Source organism: Mus pahari, chromosome 17, assembly GCF_900095145.1.
Source record: "Mus pahari chromosome 17, PAHARI_EIJ_v1.1, whole genome shotgun sequence".
Classification (NCBI taxonomy): domain Eukaryota; kingdom Metazoa; phylum Chordata; class Mammalia; order Rodentia; family Muridae; genus Mus; species Mus pahari.
Window position 1 is genome coordinate 10989103 of NC_034606.1, and position 17486 is coordinate 11006588.

At 39.4% G+C, this 17486-nt stretch overlaps 2 protein-coding genes and 1 non-coding gene across 4 annotated transcripts in view; 2 read left to right on the forward strand and 1 right to left on the reverse strand.

Annotated features, from left to right (window-relative positions):
- Nudcd1 (NudC domain containing 1) overlaps positions 1–3390 on the reverse strand; it is a 47126-nt gene extending 43736 nt beyond the window's left edge. Inside the window, exon 1 of the mRNA XM_021216420.1 lies at positions 2745–3390. Within this exon, the coding sequence (XP_021072079.1) occupies positions 2745–2859 (115 nt within the window). The 5' untranslated portion in view covers positions 2860–3390. The remainder of the gene's footprint in view (positions 1–2744) is intronic.
- On the forward strand, positions 3162–13107 carry Eny2 (ENY2 transcription and export complex 2 subunit). 2 transcript variants are annotated; one of them, XM_021216426.2, is made up of 5 exons: positions 3162–3253; positions 4643–4719; positions 7528–7598; positions 8959–9033; positions 10515–13107. In XM_021216426.2, exons 2-5 carry the CDS (start codon positions 4652–4654, stop codon positions 10589–10591), a joined length of 291 nt encoding a protein of 96 aa, XP_021072085.1. In that variant the 5' UTR covers positions 3162–3253; positions 4643–4651; the 3' UTR covers positions 10592–13107. The 2 variants fall into 2 exon arrangements, with proteins under 2 accessions (XP_021072085.1, XP_021072084.1); XM_021216425.2 differs by having other exon boundaries at positions 3165–3325.
- Positions 7680–7786, forward strand: LOC115062470. Its single transcript, XR_003842422.1, has one exon. It is a non-coding gene; the product is annotated as a U6 spliceosomal RNA (small nuclear RNA).
- Positions 13108–17486: the final 4379 nt, after the last annotated feature.

Genomic DNA, 17486 nt, shown 5'->3' on the forward strand with positions numbered 1-17486 from the left:
GGGTCTCAAAAAAAAAAAAAAAAAAAAAAAAAAAAAATACAGAGAAACCCAAAAAAAAAAAAAAAAAAAAAAAAAAAAAAATCTGCCCAGTCATTGTGTTTAAAGTTTGTTATTAAACTCAACAGGACTTTGCATCAATTATTTGGGAGCTAGAATGGGAACAGATAAGGCTTTCCCTCCTAAATCACTGTCTATATTCACTCTACATAAAAATTATTTCAAACTCCATCAAAGATCTTAATTTAAAACCTGAAATACTGAGATGGCTACAAGAAATTAAAGGGAATACACTTCAAGATATAGGCACGTTGGGGGGGGGACTTTTGAACAACACTTTATCAGCACAGGAAATACCCACAGGAAATAATAAACGAGATGATATAAAATTAAAATGTTTCTGAACAGCAAAGAAACTATTAACAGAGTGAAAGGACAGACTACAGAATGAAACAGTCTTTAGCACTATACTTCAGACAAAAGGTTAATGTAAGGTTAATAAGGCTAACTATACCTAACAACAACAACAAACTACAAAAACTTAAACACACATCACTGCACAGGTTCAAAGTGTTTCACATCCTTAACAATCAGGAAAAAAGCAAATTAAACCTACTTTGAGATTCAGTGTCATTCATAAGAAATGAGAGGATAACATACACGGATGATCCCGTTTTCCTGCTAGCCAAGATGTAAACAACTTATAGCCATTATGGACAACAATATGGAGGTTTCTCCAAAGCTTATGACCCAGCAGCTATACTTTCGGGCACATACTCAAAGAATTCTCTATCCTACCACTGAGATGCCTGCACACTAACATTCATTGCTGCTCTCTTCCCAAAAGCTAGGAAGCAGAATCAATCTAGATGTTCGTCAATAGATGACTGAATAAAGGAAAACTACACACATGTATGTATATGAAATGCATTAGACTGGGCTGTAAAGAAAATGAGATTTGCAGAAAAATGGACAGCTCTAATCTTGGATGTCAACGTCAGTCATAGGATTCCAAATCATCTTGTAGATAAGCCTCTGGGCAAACCTATGAGAGATTACCTAGACCTTAATGGGGGCAGCACTACTGAATAAAGAGAAATCAGGTTGAGACTGTGGGTGCGAGCAGAGAGAGGGTTACACAGGGCACAAGGAAACTTGGGCATTACACCTGTTTAGTACCTTGATTTCACATTAACAGAGAGTAACTGTTAAACTTCCTAGACTTTCACTGTCCCAACTTTTAACACTCTAGATCTACACCCTCTGCTAGGGCCTTCCAACAGCAGTTCTTCACTTGATTATTTAATTTGCTTTGCCCAACGGAACAAGTGGAAATGGGACGACAGCCACTGAAACAGCATGTGCACGGTGACTTAACTTCCTGCAAACAGCCTGTGCTAGCCTGTTGAAGGGTGACCAGCTAGATGGAAGGCAACTAGAATGAGCAGTGAGGAGAACCTGCTGGTTTGAGCCATTAGGTTTTGTTCCTTCTTCTTTTGTTTCCAATTGGCTAACAAAACATGGCCTGGTCATTTATTGACACAGAAACAAAAGCAACAAAATCCGCCCAAGAGAAAGAAAAAAAGGAAGCGCCTCTCCTCTTATACCAGCCAATAGCTACCTGTTATCCTTCACAACTCAAGTCCCTCAACTCCTCCGGGAAGTTTTCCCAGGTCTCCAAACAAGTTGAGAAAACATGCTCAGTTAGACCATTACATTTGCTCACGATCCTATCACTACTTGCCCATACTGTAATTAGATGTTTATTAGTGAATGGATTATGATTTACTTGGTACTCATGATTATACCAATCACGTAATCATCTTCATGAATTATAAAACAGGCCCACAACAATTACTTTTACACTTAAGAAACAAACTTAAAACAAAACAAACCAAAAACAAAAACAAGCATTTTTTGGTCTACTTGTTTATGTCTCTAAGCCCAGCACAGAGGCAGCTGGTTATCTGTGAGTTCTGGGCCAGCCTGGGCTACAAAGCAAGTGCCAGGACAGTCAAGGATAGACTCCCTTGTATCTATAGAAAAGATACATAGATAAATATATAGGTGACGCTTGATACTCAAATGTCGACTAACACCTCTAGATCACTATTTCTCAAAGTGCAACCTATGGAAAACTTGTATCAAAATAAGAATCTGCAGAGGCATGTATTTAAAAAACACAAATCCCTGGACACTTTCCCTATCAAAACTACAATTCCTAACGTTGTAAAAGGAGAATCGCCTCTAGGAAGTTACCAATAGATAAGTAGTAGCAGTAAGCAATAGTAAGCGCACTAAATCACTTCCCCTCAATAAATTGTAGCGTGATTCAGGACCTGAGTACTTGAAACTGCTAACTGAATGTGGAAATTTTTCTCTCCCAAGAAACGATTCTGCGTCAAAAGAAAAAAGGGAGTTGGGGACTTTCCAAGGAGGTGTGGCTTCTCAGCGAGCACGTTTACGAAAGGTGGTTTGGGAAGGAAGGACAACTTGAACCTTCAGAGCAGGGGCCAGAGATGTACGGGCGGAGAGCATCTGGAGCCTGGGCTGCGGACGCCTAGGCCAGCCCACAGTGCCGCGGCTAAGGCGCGGAAGGAAAGGGGGCATCCTCGGGTCCCCGCGTGGACGGCCGCTCTAGGTGCAGACCGGCAGGAGGTGGCTGGCTAGCCGGAGTGACAGAGGGTTGCGCCAATGGCAGCCTAAACGAGAAGGAACCGGGTGCGAGAGGGTGCCGCCGATCCCACCTGCATCGAGCTCCAGCTGGTAGCAGGGCAGCGGTTCGAGAGACAGCTTGTAGCCCTCGAAGCGGGGATCCAGCAGAGGTCTTTTCACCCGCAGAGAGCAATTGGCCGCCTCCATCGCGTCTCTCCGATCCCAGCAAGAGAATCAATAAAGCTCTTGTTGAAAGGTCCGCGCTTCACTCCTGGAACTGAGGCTGGGAAGCGGCGTGGTTCCCATCCCAGAGGACTCTGCGGCGCCACTTCTCTTCTGGGAAGTGTAGTGTCCATGAGCAAGCTGGTTCTGTTGCATGCTGGGAAATGTAGTTTTCTGATACCCGAACCCACGCTCGCTCACAGACTCCGGACTCCCTTACCCAGAGGGCTGAGCGACCAGAAGGCGGCCCGCGCTAGTTGAATTCTCACATTATAGGCAGGGTGGCCAGATCCCGCCCCGGAAATGCGTGGTCTAGCTTTCTGTGTGCTTTAGGTGCCCGAGCTACTGAGGGTCTAAGTCCGGGCAGCCGAAGAGTGTGGTAGGTAACGGTCGTCAGCGCAAGGGTCATTTCGTCGCTGGGAAGGGACGGCCCTCGCCCGCGGTGATGGTGGTGAGCTATGCCCGTGGTCCTCAGGGCCGGGACCCGGGCCCAGCCCAGGCTCCTTTCGATGTGCTGTCTTGCGTTAGCTTCCCCGACCCGCGCTCGCTCGCTCGCTCGCGGGCCTGTAGGGCTCTCCGACAGGGCGTGCTGCTGGAGTTGGCCCCGAGCCAGTCCCCGCTTTGTTTTCTGGCTCCTCCCCTCCCGCCTCTCCAGCTGGCCGCGCCGGGTGGCATTTTCCTTCCGAAAGAATGTCAGAACCGGGAGGGAGTCCCTAGCGCCCTTGTTTTACCAGTGAGAAAACTGAGGCCTTTAGGCATGAAGTGACTTGCCCAAGGTCACTCTCCGTGATTTGAGGGGCCAGGTCGGGGCGAAGTTTTGCTGTTCGTGCTATGGCACTGGCTAAACTTTTGCAGTTATTTTGGAAATGTTAAGCCCCGACTACAGAAGTAAAGCGTTGCCTGGTTATTAACCCTCTGTTCGCCTGCTTCTTGCGCAGCCCAACTCTGAAAATTATTTGTAGTCTGAATTTCCATACAAACAAGACGGAGAATTACAAAAGAAGATTCAAGTTAGTGACATTAAGTGGGAAAACATTAACTTAAACCTGACTTTATCTTAAACTTTTAAATGGCAAAAATGCGCTCAAAAGTTAACCTTGCTTTTTTTCTCCTGCACCTATTTTGGCATTGGTTGGCTATTTTTATTGAAAATGATAAATTCCTCAAAGACTAGTTTGAAATTTGCTTTCTTACCCTTCAGAAATAAGGATATCTGTGGTCACAGAAACCCACAGCTAGGGTAGCAGTTGTAATTCTCCGTGAGTTTTATTGAGTAAAGCAAGCTCATAGTCTTATTTCATTTTCATAATGGTATCTTTTATTGGTGTGCATATTATGGCTTACCCAAAAATTGAATGCAGTTAAGATGCAGATATTAATGTACAATTAAATAAGGTGGGACTCCAAGTACCTGACTTCACATTCTGTCTCTGTGCCTCAGTGTTCTCATCTGTAAAATGGAATTGTGTCGTTAGAGCAAATTTGGGGGTTAAATATTCTCAGTTTTAGGTACATAAGTGCTTAATGGTATTATAGTAGTTATTCCCTTTTTTAAAAAGACAAAAAAAAAAAAAATAAAGAGCTTATGAGGGAAGGGAATTGGGATACAGGAAATAATACTAAGAATAGTAATACCATGTAAGGTACTTGAAATTATCATCCTTTCCTTATTATAATGTTCAATGTGTTAGGATGATTGTCTAGAGAGGATTTAGAAGGAAACACTTTTCTAAATAATATGTATCTCAAAATGCATGTTGATGTCCAGGTTAGCAAGATGAACAAAGATGCGCAGATGAGAGCAGCGATTAACCAAAAGTTAATAGAAACTGGAGAAAGAGAACGGTAAGTAATAAATTGTATCAATAAAGTAGGTTTTACCATCTTTAATAATTATATTGGAGGAATTTCAAGTGTCAAGGGCCAAAACATATCTGGAAAGAATTACAGAAAAGTAAAGATTATCAGAGTTTCTATTCTTAACATCTGTAATAGTTTGAATCAGCATTACAAGATTTGGAAGTGTCATATACAAGATAAGCAATCAATGACACTGCTAAAGCATTTTTAATAAGGTGGAAAAGAGACAGCATAGACACAGATATCTACAGCTGGAGGATATTACCTAGGTTTTAATATAGAACTGCGTTTAATTACCTTAGGCTCTTAAACTCTGGGGCAGCATGTGCTGTTACTATTGTGAAGGACTTTCTTGTTCCTCTTATTTTAATACTCAGTTATGTATCTTCAAATTCCAGCTCTTGTATCCACTCCCACCTCCATTGGCTTATGGTCTTCAGTGTGATCCACACTTCATGACAGAGATACCTTTGTATTCCCATTGTATAATGCTATGCTCAAAACCTAATTTAAGGAGCAAATGTTTAAAGAAAGGGCTAAGAAACAAACATAGAACAACTCTCAGAGCCGGGTAATCAAGTGTACAAAAGGAATGTCAGGATCTGTGGAGTCTCCTCCATTTTACCTGGAGATGTTTGGGAAATTTTCAGTAATAAAAGAATTTCACCTAGGGTGGAAGAAGAATCTGCAGTTCCCAAGGTCAAAAAGGGAGAGGATAGTTTAGATAGCAGAATCTGCAGCCAGAGCTTTGGTACCTGATAAGTGCTCAGGAACTCACAATACAGGGAGAGTGGGAAAGCTTGTGGCTGGAGCAGTGTGCAGGAGTATGGATTGTTGTATAAGAATTCTGTCCATTGAAAACATACTGAATTTCAGAACTGTTTTGCCCAATGGAACTATTTAAGACCATCTAATTAAAATATTGAAGATTTGAAGGTGCTTTTATGCCATCATTAATCCAGGCACTTAGATATTGTTGCAAGATGTATCTTTTCCTCTCTCAGCTCTGCTTTCGTCTTTGTTGTCTTTATTCTCAAACAGGCCCTACCCACAGGTGGCAGAGATTAGCAGTTCCAAATTTACATTCCACCAGCTCAGAGTACCTATCTCAGCAAAGAGCCTCACTTGATTACCATCTTGCTTAGGTAATAGGCAAGTTACGCACAGCCTTGCCCAGGTCATATTTCACATTACAAGAACCTTGTCCAGATTTATATAGGGAGAATGACACAATAGTGTTTGCTTGTTTTTCTTCTACAGAGCAGAAACTGAGTTGAGTTATTTGCAAAAGCATATGTTCCTGTCTTTATCTTTGGATAATGGGAATTAGTAAGGATTTTTGGAAAGGGAGTGACTAGATTACATTTTACTATTCTTATTCTGTCAGTGGGAATGTAGATTTGAAGTTACCAAGATAGATGGTAAAAAGATTAATTAGATGATGAGGTGAAGGTAAAAAGTAGCAAATGGAAGGGAAACAGACCTCCATGTGAAGAAAGGGCTATCAGATGCTGTGCTGGGGCGTGTGCAAAGAGTGTTGGCAGTGTATGCTTAGAGAATTATGGTTTTTCTCTCTATTTGCGCAGTGCCTTTCAGGTGCCATTCTCTGTTAAGAGCCCAGAACACACATAGTAAAGTCTATAATTTCATGGGACTAACATTTTAATGGCCGGAAACACGTTGTAATTGTGTAATAAGTCACATGGTGATTCAGAGTGCCAGGGTAAAAATCAAGCGTGAGATATGCAGGGAGGGTGATGTTTTAGACAGAGAAGGTGAAGTATCTGATAAACGTCAGAGGACTGTGACAGAATGGGGGCTCCAGTTGCCACAGTTTAACATAAACTCGCCTGGATGTGCTATCTGAGGAGAAACGGAGGTAAAGGGAGAGAAAATGGAGTAAGCATAGCTGAGGAGAAGACAGAGTTTGTCTTAGAACTTACCCTGGGTAAGCTGGGAAGGCACTGGAAGATTTTGAAGAGAATGTTATGCTTGAGGGAAGAGGCAGGGAGTGGATGTAAGGTAGATCTAAGTTCAGACAAGGAAAGAAGGTGGCTGGAACTAGGGTACTCTTGGCAGAGAAACATTTGAATTGTAGGCAAGCATTTTAAAACTGAAACTGGAAGATTTACTCATGCATTGGAAATGTAGCAAGATGAAGGATATTCCCAAGTTCTAACCCAACAAACCAGAGGAATGAGATTGTCATTGTGAGGAAGAGAGAGTGGGAAAGAATATGAAGTTGGGTTTTGGCTTTTGAAATTGAAAGGCCTAATAGGTACCAAGGTAACCATACCACACACTGTATCTCTGAGAGAGAGTGAGAGAGTGGAGATTTGCAGAAAGCAAGTCTGTTTTGTTTAAAGTGCGACATTTAAATGAGAAGTAGTTTCAGTTAGGGATCTTTAGTTTACACAAATAGGTATGGCAAAGGGGTAGCAGAATATTTTCTTGGTGTCACAAATTGGTACAGCATTTTCAGCATGAAAAAAGAAAAGAAAAGGAAATCCTGCTAATTAAATTACAGTAGCTTTGCCATTGCTGCAGTATGGAAATGGGGCAGCTAAAGACTGTAGTTAGTGAATGAATTGGAACCTGAAGATAAGTGAGGACAAAATTTGACTTTGGTAACATCAGAAATCTAAGTAATGACTCAGGATTAGACCATTATTAAAGTGTGGGATGGAAAGCAGGGAGGTTTTAGTTGAACAGTTTGTACTAGTACATTGCTTCAGACAGTCCTATCTAAAGTATCTTACTTCTATTAATTTGAAAACATTTCCTTTTAAACAGCCTCAAAGAGTTGCTGAGAGCTAAATTAATTGAGTGCGGCTGGAAGGATCAGCTAAAGGCACACTGTAAAGGTAATCACTTTCACTTAGATCAGCTGTATCTGTTGCTCTGCACTGGGTGGTCTGGGAGCCATTATATGAAAGTATAGCTCAGTGCTCGCTTCAGCAGCACATATACTAAAATTGGAACGATACAGAGAAGATTAGCATGGCCCCTGCGCAAGGATGACACACAAATTCGTGAAATGTTCCATATTTTTTAAAATTTGATTTTTTCCAGGTGGGAAAGAAAGTATAGTTCATATCCTCCAGTGTAAGTCCTCAAACGCCATTTTAAGCAAATGGAAATTGAGTACTATGGTGAGAGTTTTCTTCTCGGTGATATCCTTAGACTTAACTCCTGAGTTTTTAGGATTTTTTTGTGTGTATTTTGCAAAAGTTTAGCATGAGTTTTGAAGATCCTTTAAGATCAAATTATGAACTCCTTTGTTTTTAAGTAATGTTAGTAATCCTGATATAATTTACCTCAATGCAATGAGCATTTGGTGGTTGAGGGATGGAACTCACTTGTAACGATGTTGTCAGGGAATGAAACTTACTGTAGCAAATGTACAAATAAAGGGCTTTTTTTTCTCTTTTGGGGTTGATATTGCATTGCACATGCTTTTTATAAAAAAATGAATCCCTTTTCTGGTTCAACTTTTGGTATAGTGAAATTCTAGATATTTTTAATGGGTTGTCTTTATATTACAATGTTTTCTACAAGTGAAAATAATAGGTTATGTCTATATTAACTATAAGAAAGCATTGTGGTGTGTTAATAAAGGGAAGCTGAAATGCAAACCAGCTGAAATCAAACTGCAGTTGGCTTTCCACTGTGTACAGAGGAGTAATCTTTATCCCTTGGTTGTCTCACCTCTGACCAAGTTTTTTATAGATATTTAAAGTTGTAAAGCAGCTAGCAGGGTTCCAGAAATGTTGATTGTATTCCCTCATCATTTCCTTTGGTCCAGGCTAGAGAAGAGAAATGAGCACAGTAGCTCTACATCCTAATTTTGGCCATAAAGTTATAAAGTAGACTCAAATAGTACATTTTGTTTCCTTGATACATTTAAGGGTAATGTGATTACAGTAAACTCTGTTCAGTTCCAGCTTTTTAGAAAAGATGGATTTGGCACTATCCAGTTCTAATATACCCTAATATTACAGCTCTTTGCTTAAGTTATTTACCTGAAGTATAAACAGACTTCTATAATCTGGAGATTAATACATTCATGAGGCTATAAATTTTCATTAAAAAAGAAAATAGTTTCCTCTTTTTATTTAGACCAGTCTATACTCTAAAAACATGATTTTAACCCTTCCTCTATGAAAATCTTTCTTACAGATAATGATTTTAAATGATATGATTTGTTTTTTGCTTTTGCATAAGAGGTAATTAAAGAAAAAGGACTAGAACACGTTACTGTTGATGACTTGGTGGCTGAAATCACTCCAAAAGGCAGAGGTAAGGAGCACAAACTGTCAGGAAACAGGATTTTAGTAGGACAAAAATCCTTTCCAAGGAGTTGTTCCTGTGGGGGAAGTTGAAGAGCAGTTGCCTGGAGGACTGGTGTAGCAGTCCTGACTAACAGCTGAGGTGATAGGTATAAGTTGGCACTTGTGGTGTACACTCTTAGATTGATGATTGGTAAGGCAGATCAGTTTTAACATGAGATCTTAGGGACATGCCACCTAAAGCTAGCATTTATAAAATGTATTAAATATGGCCTGATTCCACCTGAATATTAATAATTCAACATTTATTCCAGTCCCGAGTCATTGTCCTGCTATCTCTTTCCTTATTAAAAATAAATGAAACTGTCTTCTTGATTGTCTAATTAAGAATTTGGTAATTCACAAGGATGCATATTTAAGACTTAGACGTGAAAGCATCTAAACTAGATGAATTTATAGAATGTCTTTACACATAGCCACAGTCAAAATAAAATAAATGTGTGGAGATGACTACAGCATATGAATTCCTGTTGAGAAGGAATTATAAATAAAGCCCCTTGGTCCTTTTTCTTAAACCTTGTTTACATCTGAAAAAATTTTTTTCAAGAACGAATCTGGAAAAATATTTCTTCATTCCACGAAAATTTATACTTTAAGCTAGTTTTCTCTGATTTCTTTTTCTATTTCTAATTTGTTAACATTGTTTAGACATCCTGTTTCTCTGAACATTTTCATCTGTACTTTGCCCATTGGTATCCAGTAAAATTGACCCTTTTTTGAGATTATAATTACATTTCTGCCTTTGCCATTCTTCCCTCTTAACCTTCTTCTCATGCACCCCTCCTTACCTCAAATTAATAGCCTCTGTTTTAAAAGTTTCATGAGTTTTTGTATACATATATGGATTCATTTAGTTACAACCTCAAGAAGGCTGGCTATGACCCTTAATCCCCTTCATACCCCCAATACAATAAAAATTATTTCCCACTCCAGGCTGGGGAGATGGCTCAGAGGTTAAGAGCACTGACTGCTCTTCCAGAGGTGCTGAGTTCAATTTCCAGCAACCACATGGTGGCTCACAACCATCTGTAATGGGATCAGATGCCCTTCTCTGGTGTGTCTGAAGAGAGCAACAGTGTATTCATATACATAAAATAAATAAATCTTTAAAGAAAAGATCTTGGCTCTGTTGATACTTTTGCAGTCAGATTATCCCAAGGTGACCTATCAGTCTGGTCTAAGTCAGATTTATCAGTGTGCCTTTGCAATTTCAAATGGACTTGTATATATCCAGTTTAAAGAATTTACCCAGGCTTGATGAGCTGTGCATTTAGGTATTAGATGTTAAGTCTGATATTTTTATCTTTTTATTTTTTAATTCAACCATGAGAGTTCTGTGAAATCCCTGTATTAGTTTCTAATAAAATGTCAAGTCAAATTCACATGTGATCATTGGAGTCTTCTTACATTGATGTTTAATTTTTGTTTCAGCCCTGGTACCTGACAGTGTAAAGAAGGAACTCCTACAAAGAATAAGAACATTCCTTGCTCAGCATGCCAGTCTTTAAGGGTGAATTAGAATGTGTTGGTCTGTGGATTTATTTCTGAAAGTAAAACTTGCCATAATTAGAAATTGATTTCCCAAAATAAAGTCCTTTTTTTGTATGATGGTATACAGTTTTCAGTAATGTATACATTGTATTGATTTTTCCCTAAATGTGTTATTTTAATAAATATCTCATGAATGAGTTTCAATTTTTTTTATTTTGGAATAAATGGGACTCTGTTTATTACTGATTGCCTAGAAATGTTGAGAGAAAAATGCCAGCAATTACTATAATCCAGTATTTATATGTGTGATTCTCTGTGCTAACGTCTGAGACGCCTTTCTGGGTTGTCTACAAATGGTTTGTTCCTCTTTTGATTCCTCACATTTGATAACTGTGATGCTCCATCTTTGTACTGTAGGTTGTCTATTTCTTTGTTACAAATTCTGAGTGTTAGGACTGGGTCTTACTTAATCTGTATGTGCCTTCCTTATGCTTCAAAGAAATTACCATCTAGTGGAAGACAGAACATTTGCAAGCTGACTGCACACCACATTTTCTACTCATCTGAACTTTGAAAGCAGAATCTCTAAATTGCATCCCCATATACTGAGGTCAAGAAAGAACTTTAATGGGAAATAATCTCTACCAATTAGCTTTACTCTGGCATCAATCAGGATTACCAGATCTAATGGACTCTTGTCTGTCAGTGTGACCTTTGACGCAGAGTGATTATATTGACCATCCTTCCACTTGGAACTTTGCATCCCCCTCCTCACACTGCTTCCTACCATTGGAAGTCCTTTCTGGCTTTTTGTGGAGTACTTTTTGCTGTATGTAACTTAAGTAATGTTTTGTTGGACTTTCTCCTGAGTCCTCTGCTTAATATGTTTTCCCTGGTTGAATCCCAGAAGGTGAGTCTGCCATGTTTCAAATATCAACAGATTGATATATGCTGAACATTCTCACAACCAGACTTAATTCTACCCTCACTGCCCATATGCCCACCGGTGGGTCTACTTCCTTGGATAGTTCACAAACACCTTTAAATGACCATACTTTAATAGTAAGATTCTACTACCTGTGTTTTATTCTTTATTCATGGGGCCTCTCAGACACAAATGACTCAAGATGAATATTAATGCTATTTTTCGGAGGGAAAAAAAAATTACTTGTAAAACATCCTTAGTTTTGTGTTACTGCTGCCGATTGATTGAGGGCCAGCAATAAACTTGGATTATCATTTCTGGCCCTCCTAAGCCCAAGTGATTGCAGTGACTCCTCTGTGCCTCCATTAGCTTCCTCATCGTTTCCCTGCCTATGTGGCCTTATGAAATTCAAGTCTGGTCATTTATTCCCCTACTTGAAATGGTTCAATACTGGATGAAATTCAAACTCAGCATACTAGCAAGGCCCCTCTAAATCTAGCAGTCTGTAAAAAAAAAGAAAAATTGTTCCATCCCATAGTACCTCTCAAAATCGTAACATCTAGGAAGCCCTTTAAGTCATCATGCTACTACTTTCCCTTCAGAGTTCAGCTTGAGTTTTTAAATGTTCTGACAGTCCCATGATTTAAATTCCTTGTTACTGATTTCTTTTTGGATTTTTGAGATAGGCTGTCCCTGTGTAGGTCAGCTGGCCTTACATTGGCCTTGAGCATGAATCCTGAGAGCTGGGAGCACAGGGATGTCAGTCCATCTGGAGGGGAGGGAACAAATTCATTGTATGATTCTCATTTCTGAAAGAATGGGTAAGGCAGTGACTGAACTGAGTGAGCACTGCAGGAACACGTGATAAAGTTCTAATAAATAGGTACAGTTGAGAAAAGGGTTCATTGTCCACATAGTGTCATAAGTTTAAATGTCATTGAGTCATTTAAAGAACTATATATTTGGATTTTGAGATATGTACACACAAAATCTTGCCCAAAGTAATATTTTGTTTCATTTTCATAATGTTCTAAAATATTGATAGGATTTTTCATTTTGTTACCAATTATAAAAAAAAATTAGTCTTACCTGGTACACAGAAAATATTAAAAATAAGGGGTAGTTCTTCATAATTCTGTACATAGAAACAAACTGAAAAGGCTTATAAAGATGTTATTTTAATATCCCAAAAGATTTAAAAAACGACATTTGGAAATTCCTTGACAATGAGAAAAATAACCAAGTTTAAAATGCTTTGTAGAAATTTAAGGTGAGAGCATAGATTCGATTTTTGGAAGTTTTTTTGTTTTTAATGTTATTTTTGGCTTTTTTTTTTTTTTTCCAGTTGTTTTGAGACAGGGTCACATGTAGTCCAGGCTTTCTCTGTACTTGCTATGTAGCCTAGGTAAGTCTTGAATACCTGATCCTCCTACCTCTACCTCCCAAGTGCTGGGAAGACAGGTGTGTGCCACCTCTGGGGCCCATAACAGCCTAGATTTAAAACAATGCTAAGACTCCCCTACCACCTTTCTCTTTGGCATCTTATAAATGTCTTGTAGATTGAATCTAGAATCACTGGTATTTGTAAATAAATCAACTTTGTGAACATTTTTGGCTCTCATTGATTTATGTAAAGTAGGAATACACTGAAACCTCTCCACCCTTTCACACTCAGTGTTGGAAACTTAATACACTTGTTCCATGCCTGCACTGGGCCAGTATAGTCATCACTGTATCTTCTTTTATAGTGGGAAAGAAGACCCAACTAAATCATTTATACAATCACTTTAGGCATTACAAGTGTATCATTTGGTTACGCAGTGCCAAGCCAGGGACTGGCTGGTAACTGGATATAGGACTTTACATAACTTGATAGAAAGTTTCACCCAACACAAGAGAACTGTGACAGCTGCTCAATAGCTGGTGTTGGAATTGATCCTCTGTCTGTGTGTGTGTGTGTGTGTGTGTGTGTGTGTGTGTGTGTGTGTGTGTGTGTGTAACACATATACCCACACATGTCTAACCCTTGCAGAAGCCTAGCTTGTGTTAATATGACTTCATAAAATCCTACATATTTTCTACTATTGAGCAGAAACCATTGAACAGACATTGAATGAAACTATGTTAAGTACAATCAAATCATTCAGGTTCTAAACTCATGAATCATAAGATACTGGGTAGCAGATAAGAATGACTCTTGCCTTGGTTTCACTGTTTGGATAGTGTCCTGGCAAGAATTAATAGACCTAAATACTAATAGGGTAATGAGGCTATATGGATTTATGTTAGCTTACCTAGAAATTTATAAATAATTATATGTTTTCTAGGGTGTAAATGAATGAATTACTATACTTGTGTGTGAAAAAAATCACATACTTGTCATAAGTTTCTAGATAGTATTAACTGCTGTGAAATTCACATTAAAAAAATGATGTCTTTAGGGCAGGGGAGTTCATTTATAGGTGCATGCTGTCAAAGGATTCAAATTTTGTTCCTAGAATTAACATCACTGTATAGTACTTAGCAAGGAAGGTTGAAATTTAGTCATTTTTACCCTCTTAACTCCTCTATGGCTTTGACTGTGTATCCCATTTGTCTTTCTGTCTTCAGTACTCAGCAGAGAATTCTTAAATTGGTCTTTTAACTGAATCAACAGTAAGAAAAATAAGAATAAATTTATGGCAATTAAATTCAATATGTGCCTGTGGTTACTCTACTTACCAGCCACAAGGGGGCCCCTGGCACCTGCACATTTATCCTCTCTGGGACTCACTTTAATTGAGCTGAGTATCACATTTTACTGGGCCCAATTCCAATTTAGAGGCCAACTAGCTTGTTGAAGATGAAAGTGTTGTTGGATTAAAACTTAATGTGAGAACATCAGAATGTGCTGATACTAAGAGGCTGCTATCAAAAGGTGTAGATGTCAGGTTGGGATCATTCTCAGAAGCCAATTCCATAATTCAGGAAGTTGATTTAAATGGCATACACAATTCCCAAAATAGTTTGATTTCACTGATTTATAACAGGAGAGGGGAATAGATTTTAGCTCAGTAACTCGTGCATTTATTGTAGTGCAGGGGATAAACATGTGGCCTCATGCATGCTAGGTAAGTTTTACTGCTTAGCTGCATCCCAAGCCCAAGAGAGTCCTAACAAATGAAACAAAAATGTTTTTATTGTTCACCCACAAGGAATATCCATATATTTTTCCTCTGTTCTTTTGTAAAGAGAAACAGTATAGAGCATATATAATACCCTAGAACTGGACATTCAATGACATGTTTAACAATGATAATAGTAATCAAAGAACTAAGGCATGTAGGATCCACACTCATGCTGCAATGTTGCTGCAGAGTAGTTCTAAGTATATAGGAGCTGGTGCCATGTTTATTACAAGCACAAGTGGCACTGTGCCTAGAATCACCAGAATTAAGTGATAATCAGTGACTTTCCATTGCTCTAATTTTGTTGCTGTTGAGTCTTCAGAATTTAGACTTTCTAGACAGCTACCTATATCAAAGTTGGGCTTTGACAAGAGAAGAGTCACAAGACAGAGTTTATAGAAGTGCCCATCGAACCATAGATTGGTTGCTGTGCAGGTGACTTAAATACTGTTGTACACTGTATGATTTAGAGTGTTCAGTCTGGTGGAGATGCACTGTGGCCAAGACACTAACAACATGGGAATGTTATTTCTACCATTAATATGCTTGAGGGCTTCTTTAGTTTCATAAGAATTCCATTTGACATTACCTACCAATCCCATCTCTCTCTCTCTCTCTCTCTCTCTCTCTCTCTCTCTCTCTCTCTCTCTCTCTCTGGCTAGGGAAATTCACAGAATAATGAAGTATGAGGTCACGAGTATTAGAAAAGGTAATAAAAAGTCAAAGTCATGGCTAAGACCCCAGTATATACTCTAGCATTCAGGTCACATAGAACAGTTCTAAGACAAAAGTTTGTCTTTCATATTTTACCCACCAATAAATGCAGGTTTTATTAAAAACCTATATTAAAAAAGCATAAAGACATAAAGCATATTTATTGAAAATGATACATTTGTCTGCTGCATTTTCGACTCCTCCTCCATTTCTGCTATTTTGTGGTGACTTAATACAGACTTCAGTTCAGATTTTATTTTTATAGTAAGTTTACAGACCTCACTTGAGCAGAGTCCATGGCTTATCCTTAGAACTTCCATGCCTACTTCAATGCTTTCTAGTCACACACGGTCCCCATTTAACAACTTAAACACGACTGCTCCAGACTTCTTCTCTGTAGGCATCTGATTATATTGAACTTTGTTAAAAAAAAAAAAAAAAAAAGTCACCCTCTTCCTAAGTTCTGGTTCTGAAATGATGCCTTCTGAGTATCACCAGCGCTGGTTTGGTGTGGTGCTTGCTCTGTTGTCAGGGGATTCGGCTCATGGTGGCTCGGCCTTGCACACTCAGACAGAACATGCTAATGTCAGAAACCTGTGGTGGAGAAGGCCCTTCAGCTCATATCAGACAGAAAGGGGCAGAGAATTATGTCCCCCAGAGAGCGTTTTCTCACACCTCCCAAAAGAGAAACAAAGCATTCAGTACATGGGTCTGTGGGGGACATTTTATATTCAAAGCACAACAAATTTTGGTGTTCTGGGTAGTTTTCGTCAACCTGTCAGAAACTAAAGGTACTGGGAAAGAAACCTCAATTGAGGAATTACCACCAACAGATTGGCTTGTGGGCATGTATGTGGGAACTTTTCCTGACCACTGATTGAAAGGGCCCAGTCTGCTGTGTGTGGTGCCACCACACTACTGCCAGGAAGTATAAGAAAAGTAGCTGAATATGAGTCTGGAAGCAAGTCAGTGAGCATCTTTCCTCCATGATTCCTTCCTCTGCTCCTGCTTGACTTCTTTCCTATATGGTGTACTGTGGTCAGGATACATAAGCAAAGCAAACCCTTTCATCCCCATATTGCTTTTGTTCATGGTGTTTGTCACAGAACTAGAAAACAAACCAAGACAGAAATTGGTGTTTGAAAATGGGATCCTGCTGTGACAGGATTGACCATGTTAGTTTCAGGGACAGTTTTGTAGAAGGAACTTGGAACCTTGAGCTGGAAAAGCAGTTTGTGTTCCAAGCATAACAGACTTCTGTGGAAGCTTGGAAGTTAATAATGTTGAAAGAAACCAGACAATGAAGGGCTGAAATGAATTTTAGGAAGAGGTTTGAGAGTCCCTCAAAATCTCTATCGGGAGCTTTTGTGTAAGAACTTGAATTAAGTTTCATCCTCACACAGGTGGAGATGATCCTCAGTCCTCTATGCACCTTCCCTGCCAGAAGAGAGCTTGCCTACAGGGAGTGCTCAGACCACCTGGACTCAGATGAGACCACCATTTTCTATCCAGGGTCACTCTGAGGCAGGTCCAAGCAGGAGAGCTTGCTGTCCACAGAAGCAACAGAACTTCTTGGAGAGGGTTCCTTCAGGCCTTCATCTCAGCCAGGAGGCAGAGCTGATCCTCAGTCCTTTGTGCATCTTTCCTGCCAGGGGAGAGTTTGCCTCCAGCGAGTGTTCTAACCCCCTGAACTCAGGAGAGATCTGGTTTCCCAGGAGTGCTGACAGAGGCTAACACACTCACAGGAGGAACAAGCTCCAGTCAGAGAAAGCTAGAGATCTCTCTGGTTTCTTTCATCTAACACCAGAGATTACCAGATGGTGAAAGGCAAATGTAAGAATCTTACCAACAGAAACCAAGACCACTCGGCATCATCAAAACACAGTACTCCCACCACAGTGAGTCCTGGATACCCCAGCACACCGAAAAAGCAAGATTCGGATTTAAAATCATATCTCATGATGCTGGTAAAGGATTTTAAGAAGGAAATTAATAACTCACTTAAAGAAATACAGGACAACACAGCTAAACAGGTAGAAGTTCTTAAAGAGGAAACACAAAAATCCCTTTAAAAAATTACAGGAAAACACAACCAAACAGGTGAAG